Here is a 22465-nt window from a genome sequence, read left to right as displayed (position 1 = left end):
TCAGATAAGATCGCCAGGTATCTAGAAAGTCACACAGGCACAAACAAAAACAAAATAACCATGATGACTCAGGAGGAAGGGGAGACCTTTAAATTCTCTAGGTATCCTTTCCACTACCTGGAAAAGAAAGCCTTTGAAACTGTATTACTCCCGAGGTCTGGAGATGGGAGGAGGTGGAAACTAGAGGCTGGCTACGAGCATAAAATCCCTAAAATCTCAATACTCTCGGCGCTCAGATTGGGGGGGGGGGGGGCAGCTTGCAGCTTCATGCTCAAGTGTTTTTAATAAACTTGCTATTTCATTTCCATTATAAGTGTTGTCTCTCACCTGAATTCACCACTTACGAGTAAGCAGGCCTCCCAAGTCTAGTTTCATTTTTTTGCATATACCTGCCCAACTGCCAACAGTATTAAAGAGACTGTTTTTACTCCATTGTATGTTCTTGCCTTTGTCAAATATTAAATGAACAGAAAGGAGTGGCAACCCTTTCTGTTCAGTTAATTTCTGGTTTCTCTCTTCTGTTCCACTGATCTATATGCCTATTCTTGAGCCACTACCAGCATGCTTTAATTACAATACCTTTATAAATTCCTGGGATTTGCTCTAACCGGCTGAATTCCTGCCTTCTCACTGAATCCTGAACACTAAGGGGCCGCAATCCCAATAGGGCAGTGCACCATGACGCAACAGAGTCGTAAATGCCCAATAACTAATCAACCCTCCGTCTATTTACCCAGGTGGCCTTGGACTATGGGGACTGGTCACCAGACAGAAGCTACGTAAACCGCAACTGTCCAAACCTGACGAGCTACAACGATCCCGGAGAACTACGCAGGAGCCACTGCGAGTCTGCCCCGCCCAGCGCCGTAAATCCGCGCCGCGAGCCGCGTGAGACCGAGCCCCGCCCCAGAGGACGGCCCGCGCTCACAGCCCTACGTCGCGTGACTCAGCAAAGGCGCCCGGGGTTAGCGCCAGCCTTCGCCACTTCCGACGCCACCCTGAGTTCAGGTTCCGGGCCGCCGCCCAGCTCCGGGCCTGTGGTTGTCGCGTGGCGTTCTCTGGCTCCCCGGGCCACTCGTCCTGTGCTGGAAGGGATGCAGGATTCCGGACCGGCAGTGACTACGGCCGGGGAGGCCGAACTGAACTTGTCCCGACTCAGCGTGTCCCCCGAGACGCTGGAATCGGAGCTAGAGTCTCGGAGCGACGAGCGGCGCGGCGCGCGGGAGGCGCTGCTGCGGCTGCTGCTGCCTTACAACCGTCTGGTATCGCTGCCGCGGGCTTTGGGCAGGGGCTTTTCGCATCTCCAGCTCTTGGACGTGAGCGGCAACTCGTTGACGGAGCTGGGGCCGGAGCTGCTGGCTTTGCGCGGCCTACGCACACTGCTGGCTAAGAACAACCGGCTCGGTGGGCCCGGCGCGCTTCCCAAGGGTCTGGCCCAGTCGCCTCTCTCTCGCAGTCTTCAAGTGCTCAACCTCAGCGGGAACTGCTTCCAAGTGGTGCCCCCCTCGGTGCTGGAGCTGCGTGCGCTGCAGACCCTCAGCCTGGGCGGCAACCAGCTGCAGACCATCCCGGCTGAGATCGAAAACTTGCAGAGGTGAGTGGGTCCCCGCCTGAGAGGAGGGAGGAAGCCCCTGGGCACCAGGCCTGGCCTTAGCATCGTTTAGTTGGCATGTAACTGTCTCCTTCCGGGCTTTCCCTTTAACTTTTTGGCCTGGAATACTACCCGGCCAGCTCAGCGAATCTAACAAAATTGTGTGACCGCGTTTGGTAGGTGCAAAGAGGATTCTCATCAGTGCAAAGAAGATTCATCCTTACCTTAGATATTAGCAATCTCAGCATGATTTTTTTTCTTTTCTCTTTAAGTAGAGAACTTTTACTTTCTCCCTTAGAGGAAGTACTTTGCAGCTTCTCTTTGACTTACTCAAATTGCCAGCATCACTACTCTTGCACTTCGGGGCCATTTTTCAGTAAAATAAATGTTACTTGAACATGATAAGCATTGTGATAGTATGACAGTGGATCTGATAACTGCGATGGCCACTGGGATGTCATCACACTACTCAGAACGGTGTATGGTTTAAAACGTATGAATTATTTCTGGAATATTTCATTTAATATTTTCAGACCACAGGTGGCCACAGGTAACAAACTGGGGAAAACAAAACTGCAAATAAAAGGGAACTACTGCATTTGTGGAATTCAGTAAGCCGTGCTTTTTGCCAGCACCAATGGGCACTCACTAAACATGTGTTCAGTGGATGCAATGCTTCTGTCCATATCCTTTTCGTTTTGCCTGGAAGGATGCCTCTACCTGGCAAATTTCTATTCATCTTTAAAAACCAATCTTGAGGGTGATCTGTTTCCTTTATTACTGCTTCCTGGGCAACACCTAAATTATTACCTATACTGTACTTCCTCATGTCACCACTGCATTTACCATATTGATTATAATTCCTTGTTGACAGGTCTGCCTCACCTGCTAGATTATTTGGTTAATTACATTAAATTAAATGGAAGGAAGAAGCAAACACACAGGCAGCAAAAGTTCCCTAAATGTTCTGTGCAGGAGAGTGAAAAAATAGAGCAAGAGCAAGTGTATTGTCCGAAGTAAAACAAAATATTGTCTGTAAAAATTGAATTTTCATAGCCTTTATTGAATTTTCTAAGATAACAGTGTTAGAGCTGGGAGGGATCTCAGAGTTAATTATGGCAGCGGTCCCCAACCTTTTTGGCCCCAGGAACTAGTTTTTCCATGGACAGGAGGCGGAGCTCAGGAGGACTTCAGCTGGAGTTCTAGTTCCCAACAGGCCTGGGGCAGGTGCTGGTCCGTGGTTCAGGGGTTGGGGACACAATTATAGTGAAAAGAACACTGGCCTGAGAACAAGAACTCTTGGTGTCCCAGCCTTAGGCAAGTCACTTAACATCCTCTGACTACAGCCTCCTAATCTACGAAATGAGGCATTTGGAGATGTCTCTTCATTTACTCCACTCATCAGCAGATATTTGTGTAATACCTGCCCTGTATCAGGTTACATGGGGCTACAGTGGTGAACATGATCCTGCCCTTCTGGAGCTAACGGTATGAGAGACATTTAACTTCATTTCATTATAGTTATTATGATTCTATGAAGACATACAGAGTACCTTGAAATGAAATAACAGGGGGGAGGGGGGCTGCCTTAATTTGAATTGAATTGAGTTTGAATTCAAACATTTGAATTGAGTTTTTGTAAATTAACTAGGAGAGTGTGGAGTAGGATTAGTCCAAGTAGAAGGAACCACACAGGTGAAAGCTCAGAGGCAAGAAGGACTGAACTCAAAATTTTGAAGGGAGGACATTGTAATAGAGCATAGTGGGAAAGTGGCAAAAATATTTGGACCAGATTTCAGGCCATGCCAGATTTTAAAGGCCCTAATAAAGTTTCATTTTTATGTTGAGTACACAGTGAGTTTTAAGCACCTGTCTCTTGTTGAGCTATGTAAGAGTGGAGTGGAGAGAGGGTGGACAGATGCGATTTTGAGGGCTGGTTAGAAGGAGGCTATTGTAGAACTAGAGATGATGGTAGCTTATACCAGAGTTTTGTTCCCTTGTACCAGGGAGAGAGAAATAGAAGGGTTTAAGAGAAATTTAGATGCAAAATTGACAAGCTTTGGTTTGTTCTGATTTTGGTGTTACATAATTCCAACCTCATTTGCATTTTCTCAATATACTAAGAAATACCCAGGGCAGGTATTATTTTCATCACGTAAGGAAAAGGGTAGATAAAAATTCCCTTTATTGTTTACTTATAATGAGGTGTAGCCCCTGTTAGAGGTGCTTTAAATATGCTTTTTAATTCTCACCATAACTTATCTGTGAGATGAGAAGAAACTGAAGCTCTGAGATAGTAGATCATAAAAGCACAAAGTGAGTGGTGTAATTGGATTTGAGCTCTGGGATCTCTGACTCCAAACCCATAAATTTTCTAAAGTGACAGAACAGGGCTAGAACCTAATTTTTCTGACTTTTTTTCTGTTGCATATATGATCAGGAGGATTGGCCAAAGCCACTAACTGGTTGACCTGCTTTTCTGGGCTAATAACTATTCGGGAATCTTATGTCATTTTTAGTTGTATGTTCCATTTCTCTTTAATAATAAGAGTCGTAAAGATTTAGGCAATGCTCCAAATATAAAGTCATTGAGTATAGGCTTAGAGAGTCATGTAATAGAAATTTACAGTTAGAAATAGAAGCAGCCTAAGCAATGGCCTGATTTACCCTCTTCTTTTTACAGATGAGGAAACTGAGATTTAGTTATTGGTGACTTGCTTGAGGCCAGATAGTGACAGTGAGATAATGTGATTCAGCCCGTAAAGGCTGCTCCTTACTAAAACAGTGCATTAAAGTTTCAAAAATGTAGAGATGGAGATTCAGTCACTTAAGCCCTCAGGTGGCTTCGCCATAACACCATCTTCTCTCTGAATGGACTCCCTAGACCTCATCGTAACCCTGATGTATATTGTCTACTATGCCTTGTTGTTTTATAAACCAGATCACATGTTTTTGGATGTTCGGAAGATACCTACCCTCTTTAACAGCAATTTAAAAAAATTTGCAGAGTATATAATCCATGTAAAAGCCTCCTTTCTCTCCAGTCTTCATTCAGGCAGGAATAAGAAATACACACAATTGGTTTAATGGGTGTAATTAACTTCTTCAGATTAGCAGAGTGTCTTCCTATATGTTTTCTGTACTTTGTTCATCTTTTTCCCTAGTGGCAAACTCTTTTTTTTAATGAAGTATAATGAATAAGTAGGTGCTAAAAATTTATTTTTTTGATTAACTTCATTCCCTTGGAGTAAATTAGTCTCAGTGAGAGCCATGAGATTGCGGATGTAGAGACTTAGCATCGAAGTAGGAGGTTATTCATCAACAAGTAGGTGTAATATCTGTTTGGTAATAAATGGAGAAACTTTTCTTTTTCATAATGTCGAAAAAGTAGGTGTAATTAGTATTTGACCTGTTTCCTATCCCCTCTTTCCTTACTCCTCTCAATTAGCTCAGACTCTTAATAACTTACCACTCAGTGGTTATTTAAAAAAATGAAAGCCTGAGGACTGTTTGGCATCTAGGAGTCGAGACATGTGGAAGGTAGTTTTGAGCACAAGTGAGTTTCATTTGCTACCATTTCTCACAATATTTTCTGTTCAAGTAATGCCTTCCTTTTCCTGTTCATGACCCTTCTCATCACTGTGTGCTTGTGCTTCTCATCATTGTGTGGTTTTAGAAATTGAAGGTAAGAGGACTATGTCAAAAATAAATGCTAAATAAATATTCATGCTCTCAGATATTTTGAAGCTAGCATGCAGTAAACAAATTGATGTCTTATGAAAGAAGTGATTGGATCAGATAAATAGAATGTGTTCAAGTTCAAATAAATTTTTGAACTTTTTGTCCCATTTAGAGTCACATACTGAGTTTTTCTGTGGCTCTCAACTTCTTTTCTCTGACTTCTTTTATTGCCTTAGTTTTGGACAAGTATCAAGAGATGATTCCTCCATCCGTGCTTCTATTTTTGAACATAAAATGTTCTTTAAAGCCTGTGGTGAATGATGGTATTTGAATGATTCACTATGGAGATGCTATCTCAAGAAAATTACTTTCTTTATCCACAAACGTATGGTTCTTATGATAGATATATCATATATCATATGATATATCTATCATACAAGTTGATTGGCACTAGGGGACCCTTAGTGTATTTTTTCCAGTAGGTCATTGGCCTTTGCTAGAGAAAAGCCACCCACTTCAGTATCACTAAGGATTCAGGGAAGTGGAGTACTTTTCAGGAAACAAATCTAAGATTGGTCTGTTAATGATAAACAGGAAGGAAAAAGAAGAATTCTACAAATTTTGTTAGTGGTTTTTCTATTTTCTGTATTTGTCCCACTGAAAGAATAGAATTGTTCCAAACCTGTAAATCTAAAAGATTTACAAAACCAGAAATAGAAAAGGAGTATCATTAATATGTTTTTTAAATGACAAAACTTCAAATTCAGTTTGGCTTTTGAATCACTACACATCAATGAAGGCAAGATTTTCAAGTGTAGATAAGAAATTCAACAAATGGAAGAAATTGTACCCAGAAAATACATATAATAAGGTAATCTATAAAGTACTTTAAAATAAGTATGTTTCCTAGTTTCAGGAAGGTAAAGGAGGGCATTTCATCAATGAAATAAGTTTAAAAAATTGACCGTTATGAAAACCCTAGTTAAAATTCCTAGAAATGAAAAAAAAAGTACTTACGACCTCAGTAAGCTGAATGATAGATTGTAGCACAAAAAGAAAGAAATGGAAAGTATGAAAAATGTTGAGGGACACAGAATTGATTCTGAAGTTCCACTGTGAATTCTAGAAAAGAGACGAGAGAGCGTGCAGAAAAGGCAGTGTTCAAAATAACAGTAGGTGAGATTTTCATACAGTTAAAAGCAGTGCTTTAAACTGGTATCTTGACACGTGATGAAACTTCAGAACAGTAAGGTTAAATAAAGAAAATAGACCCTAAAAGCTCCAAATAATACTAGAAAAGAGATTATCTATAAAGGAGCAATAGTAATACTGGCTGAAATAAGATGATGGATCAGTATCTTCCTAGTGCTCAGGAAAAGTAAATGTCAGTATAGAATTTGATGCCCAGCCAGGCTATTTATTACTTGAGAGTGGAACTGGAGGAGTAAAAATGTCAGGGCTGAAGGACTCAGACTACTAACTGTGCCGGGTCCTTGCTGAAAGAACCTCTGAGGGTCGTACTTGAGTTATACTCTAGAACATCAGTTTTCAACCTTTTTCAACTCATGGCACACATAAACTAATTAATTAAAATTGTGCAGCATCAAAAAATAGATTTTTTACCAATCTGACCCAAAAAAGTAGGTATAATTTTGAGTCATTCACACTGGATGGCTGTTGTGTTGGCTGCTGTTGGTTTTTTATTTAACAATCTCAAGTGAAAAGAGGTTACCACTCTAGAAGGGTGATTTGGCTTTTGTGTGGAAAAAGCTGCTGAGGGAGAGAGGAGTCTGATGGGAAGAGTGCAAGCGGGAAGAGCAGACTGGAACCTAATGTAGCAGTCCAGGTGTACCAGTCACGCTTGGTACAGCTTTTTCTGTCTCATTACTTTTAAATGTATTGGGCTATTTCTATTTTAAGTGTTACTCTTGTGAAGAGCTCACCCAACCTGATAAAATTCGAAGTCTTTACCAAGGTCTGAAGGAGCCTCTTAACCGGTCTTTCTAGGCTGCCTCTGTGACCTGTGTGACTAGCACTGTCCGTCTCTGTCTCTCTGATCTGCCCACATTTGCTCTGTTCCTCTTGTACAACACAAGCATTTTTCCCTCTCGGATTTGTACTCATTTCATTCAGATTGCCGTGCAAAGTCATCTCCTACAGGAAACCTTTTATGACCACCCTGTTTAGAATGTGACTTCCATTACCACCTGATGACCTCTTGTTCTTTATAGCACTTAAAGCTATCTGGCAAAATATATACAAATTCACTGATTTATTATTTTTTTTTATCTGGATATAAGCTACTTAAAGTCAGGTACTCAGTCTTACTTCCACTATATTTCCCAGAATGGTGCATGATACGCGTCTGGTTCATATTTGTTGGCTAGGCACTTCACATGATATATAATAATAATAGTCCATTTTAAGGAAGAGAAAACTGGCACATAATGAAACTGACCTAAATTCTTATATTGGTAAGTGGTAGAGCTGGGATTAAATGAAATAAATACTAACAAGAATTAAATCAGTAGGTAATATTGATAATACTGTCTTAATATTGCTGTGTCTTGTCTGCTTACCTATAATATAAACTCCCTGAAGACTGCATTATTTCTCTAGAGACTGGATGGCACAAAGCAAATCCAAAGAAAACATTTGCTAAATGAATAGATGAAATGTGTTCATTGTAATAAAGGCAGTGGGGTATCTTACCTAGCTTTGGTTTGTTTACTTTTTGTTCATTTTTCTTTACAGTTTAGAGCGTTTATATCTCGGAGGAAACTTCATCAAGGAAATCCCACCAGAATTAGCAAATCTGCCTTCTCTGACTTACTTGGTATTATGTGACAACAAAATCCAAAGTGTGCCTCCTCAGCTCTCACAGTGAGTAGTTTCAGGCAGTCGACGTATACCTAGAGGTGCATGCTTGGGTATCATTGTTTTCCATTCACCCACGTGTTTTATATGTAGAAAACATTAGGTGTTCTCAAGGTAAAGGATACTTGAGAATTGCAGTTCTGAGGTTTGCTGTGAATGAGGTCGCTTATTTGTAATGATACTTTTAAATGCTCTGGTTTATTCCTCACAATCTGTGTTTAGCCTGTGTTCTATAATCAGAAACAGAGTGTTCATTTGGCAGAGGTTTCCCAGGTTTTAGGGGAATTTGTTGATTTTATATTTGATATGAAGCATTCCTATCCTAATGAGATAATGTGAAGGATCTTGATTCCTGTTGCATTTGGAATCTTTCCTTTTTCGGTTATCCAAATGAGAAAACATTCCTCCCTCCAAAATCTTTAAATCTAGCATTTATAGTTCATCTCGTACATCAGAATACTCTAAGTATTCTAAACACTGAAAATCCAAGGACAAAAGCCCTTCATGGCATTTACAAATCTGCACTCTATTCTAGTTTCAGCACTTTTTAATTTTAATTTTAATTTTAATTTTACTTGCTTTGACCTTAATGTTAATTGCTCATTCTTACAGGGAAGTCAAGTTCTTCACTTAATTAGTAATCTTGTTTAATGGTAGTAATCTTGTTTATGGACATTGGTTTTTGTACTGCATTCATTCTAGGTTGCATTCACTTCGTTCCCTCAGTCTTCACAATAACTTGCTGACATACCTGCCTCGAGAGATCCTCAGCCTTATTCATTTGGAAGAATTGAGTTTGAGAGGAAATCCGTTGGTTGTTCGTTTTGTTAGAGATTTAACCTATGACCCTCCAACTCTCCTGGAATTAGCTGCACGGACCATTAAAATTCGAAATATTTCCTACACTCCTTGTGATCTTCCTGGGAATCTTCTTAGATACTTAAGTTTAGCCAGCAATTGCCCAAACCCAAAGTGTGGAGGTAAGTTAATTTAGTGTCCTTGTTTCCCATCCCTGTAGCTGTTGTTAAAGTTGATGGTCTAAATGTTGTTTTTATTAAGTTGTCTTCTTTCAGTGAAAGGCAGTTAGTCTCTGTTTCTGTTTCCCTCATCCTTCCACCAGAAACTAAGACATTTCACCCTTTCTGGATTTCTTTTTTCTTTTCTTTCCATAGTAGTCTATGATTCATACACAAGGGAAACATCCAGAGTCTCCTCCTGTCTTGGAATTGTCATAAAATTTATAGAATGAGAGGAAACAGAAAAGAAGCCTAACAGTCCTAATTGCTTAAAAAGAATCTCTAAAATATTTGGCTACCTTTTATATTTCTTGGAGGAACACACCATTCCTAGTATCAGGTACCTTTATAGAATATGGTTCAAGATATATGAGAATAGGCAGAATGGGTGCCGGTTTCAGCATGTACCTTGGAATTTTATATTCTTTTAAATCATGGCTCAGAATTTCTTCAGTTTAGAGCACTTAAAGAGAATTGGACCAAAGATATATATAAGACAAAGTGAAGTGAGAATTTAGCGTACTATTGGAATCAGAGGAGGGAGAGAGTACCATTAATTAGATCTGGAAAAGAGAGATGGTTCTTGAAGTATGAGTTAGATTTTGATAGGGTAAGATTGAGAATAAGAAACTTCAAATGGGAAGAATATAATTGGAGACAAGACAGGATGGAGCAGAATGTTGCATAAGTAATAATTAGGCTCAGATACACAGAGGAGGAATAAGAGAAAAGGCTTTATAAAAGATGCATTGAGATCAGGTTATGAAGGGCCTGCAGTGCCAGGCGCTGTGGGTGCGAGTTGGTGATGACAGCAGGTTATTTTAGTTTGGCTCCCTCATAAAAGACGACTTCTTAAAAAATCCAGTTTGCTGGGGGTACAGAAAGGTTTTTACTGCTGGATAAATGCAGAAAGGTTCTTACTGTTGGATAAATTACCTACCTTAGTCAACAGTAAAATGTATAATGATGATCAGATTTTTTCTGGCAGTCCCATCATGTCTTGAAACTGTTACAAGGTTTAGAAAGGAGAAAATGGTTTAAGCTCCTCAAAAGATGTCAAAAGAGAAAAAAGACATTTCGGTTTAAACAAGACAGTACTCTGGGCCCTTTCTAGCCACTCTTACGAGTAGAGGGGGCGGTGCCATGCTCCGTCAGAGGTGCTTAAGCTTCTCTCCGGTGCTCTCTCCTAAGCTGGTTTGGGCAGCGGCGAGGGGCAGCGTCCACGCTGGCCTTCCGGCTTGGTAGTCCGTATCTGCTCCCTTACGTCTGTCCTTTTCTGGAAATGGAGCTCTGTAAGAATTCTCTTCTCTCCGTTGTTTCGGAATTAATTCTTCAGTATACTGATGTGTTAGGAACAAAAATACATTTAAAATTAATAGTTTAAAATTTGAGATACTATATAAAATGAGCCATTGACATTTTTTCCCCTCAGACTCATTCCTTATTGAACTCTAAACAAAAGTAATTTTATATTTTGTGAGATGTTTTCTTTGGATAGTCTGAGATCTGACAAATGACAATATAATATTGTACTGTTTTAGTTTATGGTAACTATAATACTTTATTTTGTTATATCTGCCTGTTTTAAGGAATGTAATACATTTCAAGGGCCGTCATAAAAATAGTAATTGACCAGTTTATTGAATTTATCTACTTTCCTAAATTGTTTAAAGTAATGTGCCTTGAATTTCCTTTTTAAAATTATGAGTTATACCTACTATAGAATCAAAAAATTAAAAAGTTAATGGGGAAGTATTGGGAAAAATAAATAGAAATTATTATTTCTCCTCTGCTTGGGGCACATCTTTTTGTTTTGGTCCTCTATGTGACACAGAGTACTTGGTGAGGTGGAGAGGTAGGTAAGGTGGAGAGGTTGAGATTCCTCCCCAGAGAGATGATAGGGCCCAGAGTCCTGGGTATTCCCATTCTGCCGCCATTGTGATGGCCTGGTTAGAGACCTGCAGTTTCGTTAAGGAGCAGCTAGAACTCTGAATGTACCAACCCCTGCTTTCCTTGCTGCTCTCACTGTATTTTTACTTAACTAAAGGGCCATACGCAGTTCAGGAGCACCGTAGAATCAACATTAGGAATGAAAAGAGCTGAATACTAGCTTCAGTCTACCTAACAATATATAATTGTATGAAAATCATATGAGACCATTAGTGAAATAGTTTTGAAATCTGTAGATTTAGAACCTGTGAAAATATGAGGTAATATTTTATTTCTTTTCATTCTGCTTTTCAATACATAAGAACAGGTACCAAAAATCGTCTCCTTTCTGCAAATTTTGAAGGTCTGTGGGCTTTTTAAAATTTCTTGACTGGAACTGGTACCAAGGAGTGGCTTGACTGATGGAGGAAGGGCACTGGGGCATCCTGTAATCTCTGTCAGGCCCTTTCCACCAAATTACCCAGAGAAAACAAGCTGAGCAAATGAAGTGTCCTGTTAATACCAGCTCCCTTCAAGATAAACATCTTGGTCTTCTCTTTGCTGCCAAATTGGCATCCCTAAGACCTTCTAGTATTTCTGTAAACAGCCACAGAAACATGTACAGGTTCTCTTCACAAAAGAGAAGACTGTACATGACTTGTTTTTCAGAATGATAGAGAAATAGCTGAAAAAGAAACTGTGACTCTTTGCTTTGTAATGATTACCTTGTACTTATTTCTCCTCTCCAGGGGTCTACTTTGACTGCTGTGTCAGACAAATAAAATTTGTGGACTTCTGTGGGAAGTACCGCCTCCCCTTGATGCACTATTTGTGTTCGCCAGCATGCTCTTCCCCTTGCAGCTCCACCCCTCACAGCTCCACATCCCAGAGCGAATCTGACTCGGAGGATGAAGCTAGTGTTGCTGCTCACAGAATGCAGAAAGTTCTTCTTGGTTGAAAGGAGTGTGGGGTGGTGCAAAAGACTAAAAGACTGAGAGAAGGTCTTTGAGAAGGTCTAGAAAAGAAAATAGACTTCGAAGTTAAAGAAATATTGTGTTTATTTTGAATGTTTATGAAAGAATCAGAGATGATGTAAAAGGCTGTTTTATCTACCAATTCAGCAGGAATAAGACGAATTCCCTCTTAGGATTCTTTGAATATAATTCGACTCCGAAGGCAGTTTCAGATTTGACTGGTTATTTGCAGCTTTCACCCAGAGCAGACTGTGAGAAGCAGCCTGCAACCTGCCATCCCATGCAGAACACTGTGAAATATTTGCAGCTTTCACTCCCTGAAGAGCAGTGCTGCGATAAACCGTGAGTGGTGTAACTTGGGACAGTCGCAGTGAAGAAAGAATTGACCAAAGCTGTGATTGTTACCAAAGCTGTCCCTGGGTATAGTTTGAACACTACACAGTGCTGGGGTTAACCCCCCTTTCACATACTGCTCATACATCTAGATTACAGAGCTATTCAGATAAGCTCACAGACCTAAACCTTTCTGACCTACCCGCTGGTAATGTGGGGGATATAACTTTATGTGTGATTTTAAAACTTCAGTTCTGCTCCTTTATTTTATGATTGCTGTTACCCGTAGGTAATCCAGCAGTGACTGCTACAGTGCCTTAAATTCTAGCTAGGATTTAAAAGTTTATTCAAGAAATGATGCCAGAGCAGCCTGCAGCCTGTCATCCCATGCAGAACACTTTGAAATAGGCTTCAACAGAGCTAGGTAAAGAGCTGTGCGTCTGACATCTGAGGTCATGGCCACCTTAACTTCATTTTCTGGTTAACCACGAAGTAATTCCCTAGCAAATCACTGCTACACTTAATGGCAGGCCATAGTCCTGATCAATCTGTTGACCATAAGAGAACAATAGTTTTGATTGAGAAATTGGTCAAATTTCTTTTGATGAGAGAGAGATATAAGCTAGGAAAGTTTCTTTATATCTTGCATTAAAGGAGTGGGAAAATGACTTAAAAATTTTAATAGTCAGATATGGCTCCGTTGCCTATATGTACTGAACTGTAACTTTCTCTACATTTTAAAGAAACATTAGAAAAACATTACAACAAACCAAATAAAATTTGGGGCAGCAGTCATTGTGTTTGTACACAATAAAACAATTTTCAAAACCAGTTTAACCATGGAATATTTTTTGAAAATAATGTATTGAGATATATATATATATATATATATAACACAAAAATTATTAATCCTTCAAGTATAGCAGAAAAATGGTTTCATAGATTACTTGCTATTAGAAATTACATTCTTACTAGTATGCAAAAAAATTAAATGATGGTCTTATTATAAGTTGATATTAAAAAATAAAATATGCAGCATATACTAGCAATCCTTAACCCGTAACAACATGATGTTTTGTTGGTGAATGTTACCTGTATAGCAATAAGCAGGTCAGAGGTGCATTAGAACAGGAAGTGATCTCCACTCTCACTTGCTGGCATTCATAAATGGGCACATCATTTTTCCAAAGCAGATTGTTTTACAATAGTATGTATGTGTATTAAGTTTATGTCACATATATTATTTTTTATCTTAGAAAAAAATATACTGTAGGATAGTTCAGGGTTTGTTTGTTTATTATATGTTAATTCATGAAACATGGGAGTTTCATGACTGCAGTTGTGAAATGCTGCTATAGAGTAAATCCCTTCCCCTTGTTCCAACGTAGTAAGATTCTTTTTTCCTTTTCAGAAATTTTCTATGTGCATAGAACTAATCTAGTATATTTTTACTGCCTAGCAAAATAGTACATGGGTGATTGTATCTTACAGTGGAAGTAATAAGTCTTTGTTTACTTCTCCATTTGAGCCACAGCAACCTACATACTACAGACTTAGGACAGGTAAAGGTGACAGGCAGTGCCTAAGTGGAAGGCTCAGAATGTTTTGTTAGTGACTTAGTTTAGATAAACAGAATATTTTTATAGAAAATAAGTAATGTAGTCATAGTAAATTACTCAAATTAGTAAGAACAAATTTTTCTGGCTTAAATGCCTCAGTTTACTTTCTAATTCATTAGCAGCTTGACCTAACAGCTTGAGTAATCTTCTGAGAGTTAGTCTCTGTAAAATAATTGGGTTGGTATATAAATAAGGTATTTGACCTTACATACCCCTTTCTAGGTTCCCAGAAAGAAAATACACTGAGCTTTTACAGATGTAAGTAGGTCTAACCAGAAACAGTGTCTACCTTTGCTCTATGATGTAGATATAAACCATAGTATAAAACAAAATATCTTTCCACAAAATGTTTGCTCTATATGTACATTTGAAAACCTAAGATCACCGTTCAGCTGTCTTGGTGACTTTTACCGAAATCTACAGTACAGCTGTTAGTTTTACCTTTTTTTTTTTTTTTTTATCTCCGGCAAGAGATTTTTACCTTTTAACCTTTTACTAGAGCTGCTAATAATTTCTAAGATTTTCCTTGTTTTTCTCTCCCTCACCTTTCCTTTTTTCATAACTGGTGACCGAAGAAATTAAACCAGAAGGTGGAAACCAGATATTTAACTCCCGAATCATATAGCTGACTATATATATAAAATGATAGGTCATATCTCTTTAGTTGTTAAGTCACCTATTTGTGTTTAAACTATAGTTAATAAGCTTTCTGTAGTTTTTGAGATATATAGAATCTGTACTAATTTTCATAATGAAATAAGTTTTTTTTAATCTTCACTTGGGCAGTTTTACTGACCAGAATTTATGTGTATAAAACGACTAAACCAAAGCATTACTGTGTTTGGAATGAAAGTCTTCAGTGCTAATATTTAAAACTGAAATATGTTGAACATTCTTAGGAATTCTTATTCCTAGAATCCAGTTCTCAGTGCTACCCACCTGAGTTGTGAAATACTCCTAAGATTTCAGGAAATAGGAAGATTAGCTAATACAAATTTTGCTTTCATGGCGCCAGGGAAGGCTGACTTAATGACGAGCTAGTCAAGAGTTCTCAGTATTCCCTGTATTTTGAGTAGAAGAGGTAGCCCTGAGGGTTACTATTTATATTTTATTTCTCCAGAATTATCTCTTATTCTAAAATTCTTGATACTTGGAACTTTAAGCTACAAAATTTAAAAGAAAAGACTTACATTGTAAATTGTGCCTCAAATTTGAGAACTGTTTGTATTGATGTAAATAAAAGTTAAAGGCAGTTCACACTACTGCAGTGTAACACACAGTTCCACCACACATTGTAAGTGCCAGTTTTAAACAAAGAAAGGAAGGGGTCATTGCTGGAGTGTGAGATGAAAGAAGTCTTTAAACGCAACAAATGGCAGACAAGTAGGAGTCACTAGGGATATCCCTGAGCAAAGCAATTTATTTAATAGTGAACTGTTTTAAAATTAAGTGGCCCACTGACTACCATCTGAAAGCCTTTCTCATTAATTTCTTTAGTTTCTGCTATTAGGATATTGTCCGCAGCCCTCCATAAGGAAGGGCCAGCAAATCATAGGATTTTCTTATAACCAACCTTGCTCTTTCCAAAGGGAGAAAGTAATAATACCTCATTAACCTGGAATTTATGGTACAGTCTTGGTTAATGTTTACCTGTTCATTATGTAAAAAAAGAGAAAAAATGAAACATAATTCCTGCAAATAATTTTTAAGGCATTTTATATAAAAGTTATTCTAAGTAAGGGACCATTTGTGGCAACATATTGTATATAAAATTAGTTACGCTGCATTTATTTAGAAATACCTAATTTTTAACTAACAGACATACTTTCTTATCCAAAATACAGATTTTATTATGGCAGTGTAATAGTACAAAATAGTGAGCTGGGCATTTAACAACAGTGGAGGCTATTGTATAGGCTTTCAGGCAGCATGATCTACAATATAGAGTTCTGATTTCTGTTATATAGAAGTACTTGACCTTCACTGTCTCTGTATTGAGCACTATACTCTGTAACATTAATGTGATGAGTTTAATAGCATTCAATTTTGTATTTTCATTATAGTTATGATTATTTTAAAGGTAGCATTTTCATTTGTGCTCAGAAAAGTATGTGCCTTACTTAAATCCTCCACTCTATACCCAAAGTTGGGGGAACTCTGTCATTTAATAAGTTCTCTGTGACAGTCTTGTCACCCTTTGCATTTGACTTGAGGGAGAAAAACAGATTCTAAGGGATTTCTTTCGCTACAGTGGGGCCTAATGTCTGAGTCTGGGGCTTCTGGAAAGGGAGTCCTAATGAGGCATACCCTCAGAAGGTCAAAGCCATAAGGATAGAGGACCCCAAAATAAAATCAGTAAAAAGGTATGTTCTCTGATACTATTTTATAAGGAAAATTTGTGTGCTTTCACTAAGGGGTGATAGCAGTTCCTAACCAACTTCATAATCATAACATCATATAAAGATGATATTGCCATGAGGCCTAGCATATTTTTTAGTGGCTCCTCTATGATATTAGGTTGAGGGGATATGTTTTAATATTTTTACATGTAAATGCCTTCATTCTTCTTCTCTCTCCTTGGTCCATATTTACCAAGAATGATGTAGAGCAGGGGTGTCATTTTCACCGGGAGCCACATCGGCCTCGCGGTTGCCGTCACAGGGCCGAGTGTAATTTTAGGACTAGATACGTGTAACTACTTAACAGTTAAGCTAGAGCTTGGTGCTGCGCCCGCGTAGAAACCAGATGCCTGGCTGGATAAGACAAGATGGAGGCCGGATTCGGCCCACGGGCCTGTGTTTGCCACCTGTGATGTAGAGAATAACAGTTCACCAACAACAAACACTACACATTACTGAACATTTACAGGGTAGTATTGATTTGGGTGCTACTAGACTTACTAGAATTGATCTGTCTCAGTTTATCATGAGAGACAGTATTCAATTTTGTAAATATTAATATTAAATTTTTTAATGAAGGTTTTTGTTTGTTTTTTTGTTTTTGAGTACCATCATACCAGAAAGCCATGGTTCCTGAAGAAACGATCTGAATTCAGCAGAACTTACATTCTTCCTTTGGCTGTGAACAAATTGGATAAAACTATTTTATACTAATTCCAGTCGGAAAGAAACTAGAATAAAATTGGCCTTTCCATTGCTAGTACTACAAAAACATTGCTAAATTGGTCAGTATTTCAATCTGCTCCTGGTGTTTTAAGAGAACCTTTTCACTGATGTAAACGGTTGACATTGTATTATTGGTAAAGAATATAGTGACCACTTTACAACAATCCTGAAGAGACCTGTGTGCCTGTAATTGGTGTTTGTTGCATTTCCGAACCCGCTTTTTATTCATGAGAGACAAAAACATAACGGGAGGAATATTTTAAATCATCAGTATTTTAACTTTTTATGAAGTTTGGGACTTAATCAACAAAAGATGTTGGAAATATATGTACTTTAGCCAAATTACATTTAATCTGATTTTTAATTTTTCTGTATTTAAATCTTGTGAATTAGAAGTGTCTATATAGGTATATCTACATTTAAAAATAGTAATGATAAATGTAATTCAGCAACAGTTAAATAATTAAATTTTATTTACAAGATACAGTTTATTGCATCAAATTTATATTACCTTGTAATGGTAAATGGTCTAGAAAGAATATTTAAGCCACTTCAGTTCTATACATACCACTTTTATTCTCCCAGGACACATGAAAGAATGTGATGTTACATTAACCCTCTGCATTTTGCCATGTCAAACAGTGTGCTGTGCTGTATTGTATTAAAGCTGTCTTACTGGAATTTGATTCTGTACTCTGGAAAAGTAATCATATTTTCGTTTTAATTGATGAACATTTATGTTTTTATAAACTAAAATCCTTATAATGTTGGTATTTGCCTGATTACTTGCCATATCATTGTTCATCTGTTTATCAAATTGTCTCAGTACATGAAGGATATAGTAACATTTACCGTCTGTGCTAGATGCAAGGGATAAAAAATGAGTTAGACAAGATCCTTTTCTGCTAGAGTTCCTTCTGCTTCCTCAGTCTTAACAAACTTGCGGATGCATGTTCCAGTAAGAAATTGGTGAGGTTATTTTGCTAACTAAGGTCAGGTATTTCTTTTTCTTTAAATTTATTTTTTTTGGCGGGGGGGGAAGGGAGGGAGAAAGAAAGAGAAACATCATGTGTGGTTGCCTCTCATGTGGCTCCCACTGGGGACCTGGCCGGCAGCCTAGGCATGTACCCTGACTGGGAATCGAACCAGCAACCCTTTAATTCACAGCCTGAGCTCAATCCACTGAGCTACACCAGCCAGGGCTAAGGTCGGTTATTTCTTGCATTTTGTTGTTTCAAATTTGCTGGGTTGGAAAAACTCAGCACTTCTCTGATTAGTATATAGGAAAGCTTCTTAGTGAAGATGGGCTTAGATATTTGAGGGCACAAGAGAAGAAAAACATTGTGTGTGGCTCTGATCTCTCTGCTTTCCTGAGGATCAAACTGTGCCCTAGCTGCCCAGTTGGGGGCGTTCTCTTTAGAACAAGTGTCAGAAATTTTTCTTTAATGGGTTGTCTAATTCTATAGAACCAAACAGAAGGCCACACTCTTCAGGGACTATGTGAGACTTGGACATGTCCCATCACATCAGTCACTGCCAACTTGAGGAAAAATTCCATCAGCAGTCTACCTAGAATGTCAGCTAGAAGAAACTTGAAAGATCCATAATTGACTCACTCATTTGCAAGATGAAAAAATTTAAGCCCAGGGAGACTTCAAAATTTCACATGGCTGAATCTTGACTCCAAGTGTCTTGATTCCCATTTCAGTACTACTGTTTCCATGGTAATATGCCCCTTTATTTACGACTCTACCTGTGACAGGAAATCAGTAATGGCATTGGCACCGCGTTGTAATAGGTCAACTGGCGTCAAAGCAATGCTGCCTGCACCACATCTCAGCACGTTCAAAATTTTAGATCAGTTGGGAAACTAGGTAAACAGTAAACAGCTAGGTAGATAATTACTGTTTACAAAGCACATTCAAAAACCTACCTTATTTGATCTTCATGACACTGAAGTAGGACTAGACTTGGTCAAGTTTGTTGGTGTGGTTCATCACACCCTTTTCCTCTGAATTTGAAATCAATTAAGAAATTGACATAGACTTGAGAAAGGGATAAAAATTCCAGCTTTATCAAACCAGAATTTACAGATATAGATATATTATAGAGATCTCATATATATACTATCCAAGGACATGCTTATTGGTTTTAGAGAGGGGGGAAGGAAGGGAGAGAGGGAGAGAAAACTCCAATGGCTTCCTTCTTGTAAATGTCCCAACCGGGGACTGAACTCGCCACCCGAGCATGTGCCCTGACAGGGAATCAAGCCCAGGACCTGTTGGTTTATAGGTGGATGCTCCAAACAACTGAGCCACACCGGCCAGGGCAGGTTTTTTTACATTCTTAAATTGAATGTGGCCGGTTGAATCATGGACTCCCATTCAGGGACTGTATGCCTGAACACACTACAGATGCAATGGAGGTCACATCAAATCTTTTTTTTTATATTTTATTTATTTATCTTTAGAGGGGAAGGGAAGGAGAGAGGAATAGAAACATCAATGTATGGTTGCTTTTTGTGCATCCCCTGCTGGGAACTGGCCCCTGCTGGGAACTGGCCTGCAACCCAGGAATGTGCCCTGACTGGGAATCGAACCTCGATGGTCACGTCAAATCTTAAACCCTGTAGTGGTGCCCAGTAGGAAAACCTGGAACAATTATCAGGCCATCTAAGCAGAGGAATTAGTTTTTCTCTTATAGGGAGAAAAAAGATACTAGAAAGGTTTCTTCTGGGCAGCTGTTCTCAACCTTGTGCATTAGAATCAATTAGAATTGTGCAGGAGCTTTGAAAATATCAGATGCCTGGGCCCCATCCCCAGACTAATTGAAACCTGGTCTTTAGAGGTGGAGTCTGGACATCAATAGTTGTAGAAGCTCCCCTAGGTGGTCAAGGTGCCCAGCAAGGGTGATGATTCTTTAGAGAAAGTCTCCTCAGTAGCTTGGTCCGTGGATTAGGACTTGAACAGGTGAAGAAATGGGTCTGACGTGATGCATGACTTGCCAAGTTCTCTTAGTGACCAAGCCAGGGTTAGAATCCATCTACTTTTTTAAAAAATAAATTTTAGACCCGACACTGATTGCTAATTCAATGTTCTTCGCATCTCCCTCTCAGTCACTTTTTTTTTTGCCTGAACCGAAAGTGTTCTTTCAGTTCACAAGGATGTAAGATACATTCAAGCTGATTGTCTGTATTGAAGCCAACTGCAACTAAGAGTGTCTGCTAAATCGAGGGAAACAAGAGCATCAAACAGATCAATTTGACCAGAAACATTCAGGAAAGGATGCCTCGGTCACATGTTTCAGGCTTCTAGCCACAAGGCATAGGTGCGGAACACCTTGTCAAGTTATACACGGGCTCTTTTGACCATGGATAACACGGCTAACACCCTAAGCAGTGGTCATGAAGGAGTTGACATTACCAAGAAAGGTAACAAATGTAGACATTTGCCCAGGAGAAAACAATAGTTAATCCATACACACAGATTTCCATGACAGGAAACAGTAAGGAAAGTTCAACACTACACATAAGTATGAATGCATACTTTCTACCCCAGTTTCTTTTAGATCTAGCTATGAGACTATATGATTATTTTATTGCTTATAACTGAATACTCAGTCTTATAACCTCTGTAAATATATGGAAGATTTAAATGGAAAAGTAAATTTGTTCACGATGCCGTTTTTCTTCCTACAAATAAAGACTGGCTTTAAAATGTTGCTTGGGAATTTGAAAAGCTAAACTAGAGATCCATGAAGTAAGTTTAACTTCTCAGAAATTAAGTTTATATTACAGCCAGAAAGCTACAATTTAAAAATTTTGTAACCTTGACAATGGCCTGCAAGGCTCATCCTAACTTTAAGAGTCTACAATTACCTGTGCTCGAAACTCCTCTCTATTTTTGTAGCTCCATAATATTTCTGAGTTCTTGCATCACTCACCACACCCTTTTTAGCCAGCTCTGCTTAGGTGTGTTGATCTTTCCTCCTAAGCCAATACACATGCAGCCAGGGCCAGACTTAGTGGAATAGGGAGAATTTTGCCCCTGAATCTGCAATTACAATTCTTCCCTTTATATATCACTTCCCAGGGCTTGTTTTTGGGAATAACATGTCAATGGGCAGCTTTGAAATAATCTTTTTTATTTCTACTGAGGACAACATTCATTAAAGAAAGGCACATGTGATTACTAGATGCCTGTGACTTTTGCTGCAGTGTAATTATAATTACATTGTTCAACCCTGTCCTGCTGTAGGAATTTTTCTCTGGTCCTGGGTGATTTCAGAATCAAATACTTAGCAGCAAGAGTTTGAGAAATCATCCTCACACCACTCTGTGCAAGAGGACAACTCAGCCATCAGGTTTAGACCTTTCCTATTTGTAAATATCTCAGAGAAGGTATTTACTTCTTTAGCAACTCTGGAGCTAACAATTGTTACTGAAGGAAGTACTTCTTGAGGTTCTTGTGATTTTGCTAGCCAGACTAGATATGGAGGCAATTTTTAAATTGCTGGTGTCAGCACGGGCACAATGACACTAGTGAGACGGTGTATTGTGTGTGCACATACACATGCACGTATGCACTACCCATTATGTGGTTTCTGTACCTTTGGCTGGCTCCAAAGTGTTGCTGCTCCCTTCCTGTCAATAGTCGGTCTCTGTCCTTTCTCCCAGCCCAGACCTCCACCACCACTATAAAAGTCAGTGCATGGGAGCCACACTTCCAACACTTTCTACCTCGTGTTTCTGCAACACCTATTAGGAAGAGAAAAATGAGAACAACATGGTCACAGCTCTGTGTGTTGAAACAGAAATCCAGTAATGTAAGAACTGGAATGAAGATGAGAAAAGAGAATACTTGAGAGTGAAGTTTTCGACCCTAACCCCAATAAGCAGACCGACAAGTATGGCTACAGGGGTTGATGTGTCCGGGAAGAGGAAGGAAGCACAAGACGCTTCCCCAGCCACTCTCGGCTGAGTGTTTCATGGGTGCCCCACTGAGGAAGGTTGGTGATTGATACCTGAACCACTGCACATTTATACATGCAAATTATTTGTAAATTTCCACATACATGTATGTACATGTTAATTGATGTACACTTAACCCAAAGAGAAGAAGATTCACTCTTTTACTTATTTTTGGTTATACTTGTGAATTCTCAGGCAACATAATCTCAACAAGGTACTACTACTATTAAGGAGAGGAACTTGAATTGGGTTAAATCTTTATTTACATTCAGATAAGCCCAAATCCTTATGCAATCCCACATACACATATACACAGATACCCCATGAAAGTATATACATGTGCAACCCAAA

At 38.9% G+C, this 22465-nt stretch overlaps 1 protein-coding gene across 1 annotated transcript; it reads left to right on the top strand.

Annotated features, from left to right (window-relative positions):
* Positions 1-938: 938 nt before the first annotated feature.
* LRRC58 (leucine rich repeat containing 58) lies at positions 939-12101 on the top strand. Its single transcript, XM_037045583.1, has 4 exons — positions 939-1594; positions 8027-8155; positions 8852-9129; positions 11844-12101. Exons 1-4 carry the CDS (start codon positions 1095-1097, stop codon positions 12050-12052), a joined length of 1116 nt encoding a protein of 371 aa, XP_036901478.1. The 5' UTR covers positions 939-1094; the 3' UTR covers positions 12053-12101.
* The last annotated feature ends 10364 nt before the right edge of the window (positions 12102-22465 follow it).

The sequence above is a fragment of the Sturnira hondurensis genome, unplaced genomic scaffold (assembly GCF_014824575.4).
Source record: "Sturnira hondurensis isolate 20B ecotype Veracruz unplaced genomic scaffold, ASM1482457v3 Scaffold0004338, whole genome shotgun sequence".
Classification (NCBI taxonomy): Eukaryota; Metazoa; Chordata; class Mammalia; order Chiroptera; family Phyllostomidae; genus Sturnira; species Sturnira hondurensis.
Note: the sequence above shows the minus strand (reverse complement) of the source record. Positions and strands in the feature narration are given on the sequence as shown.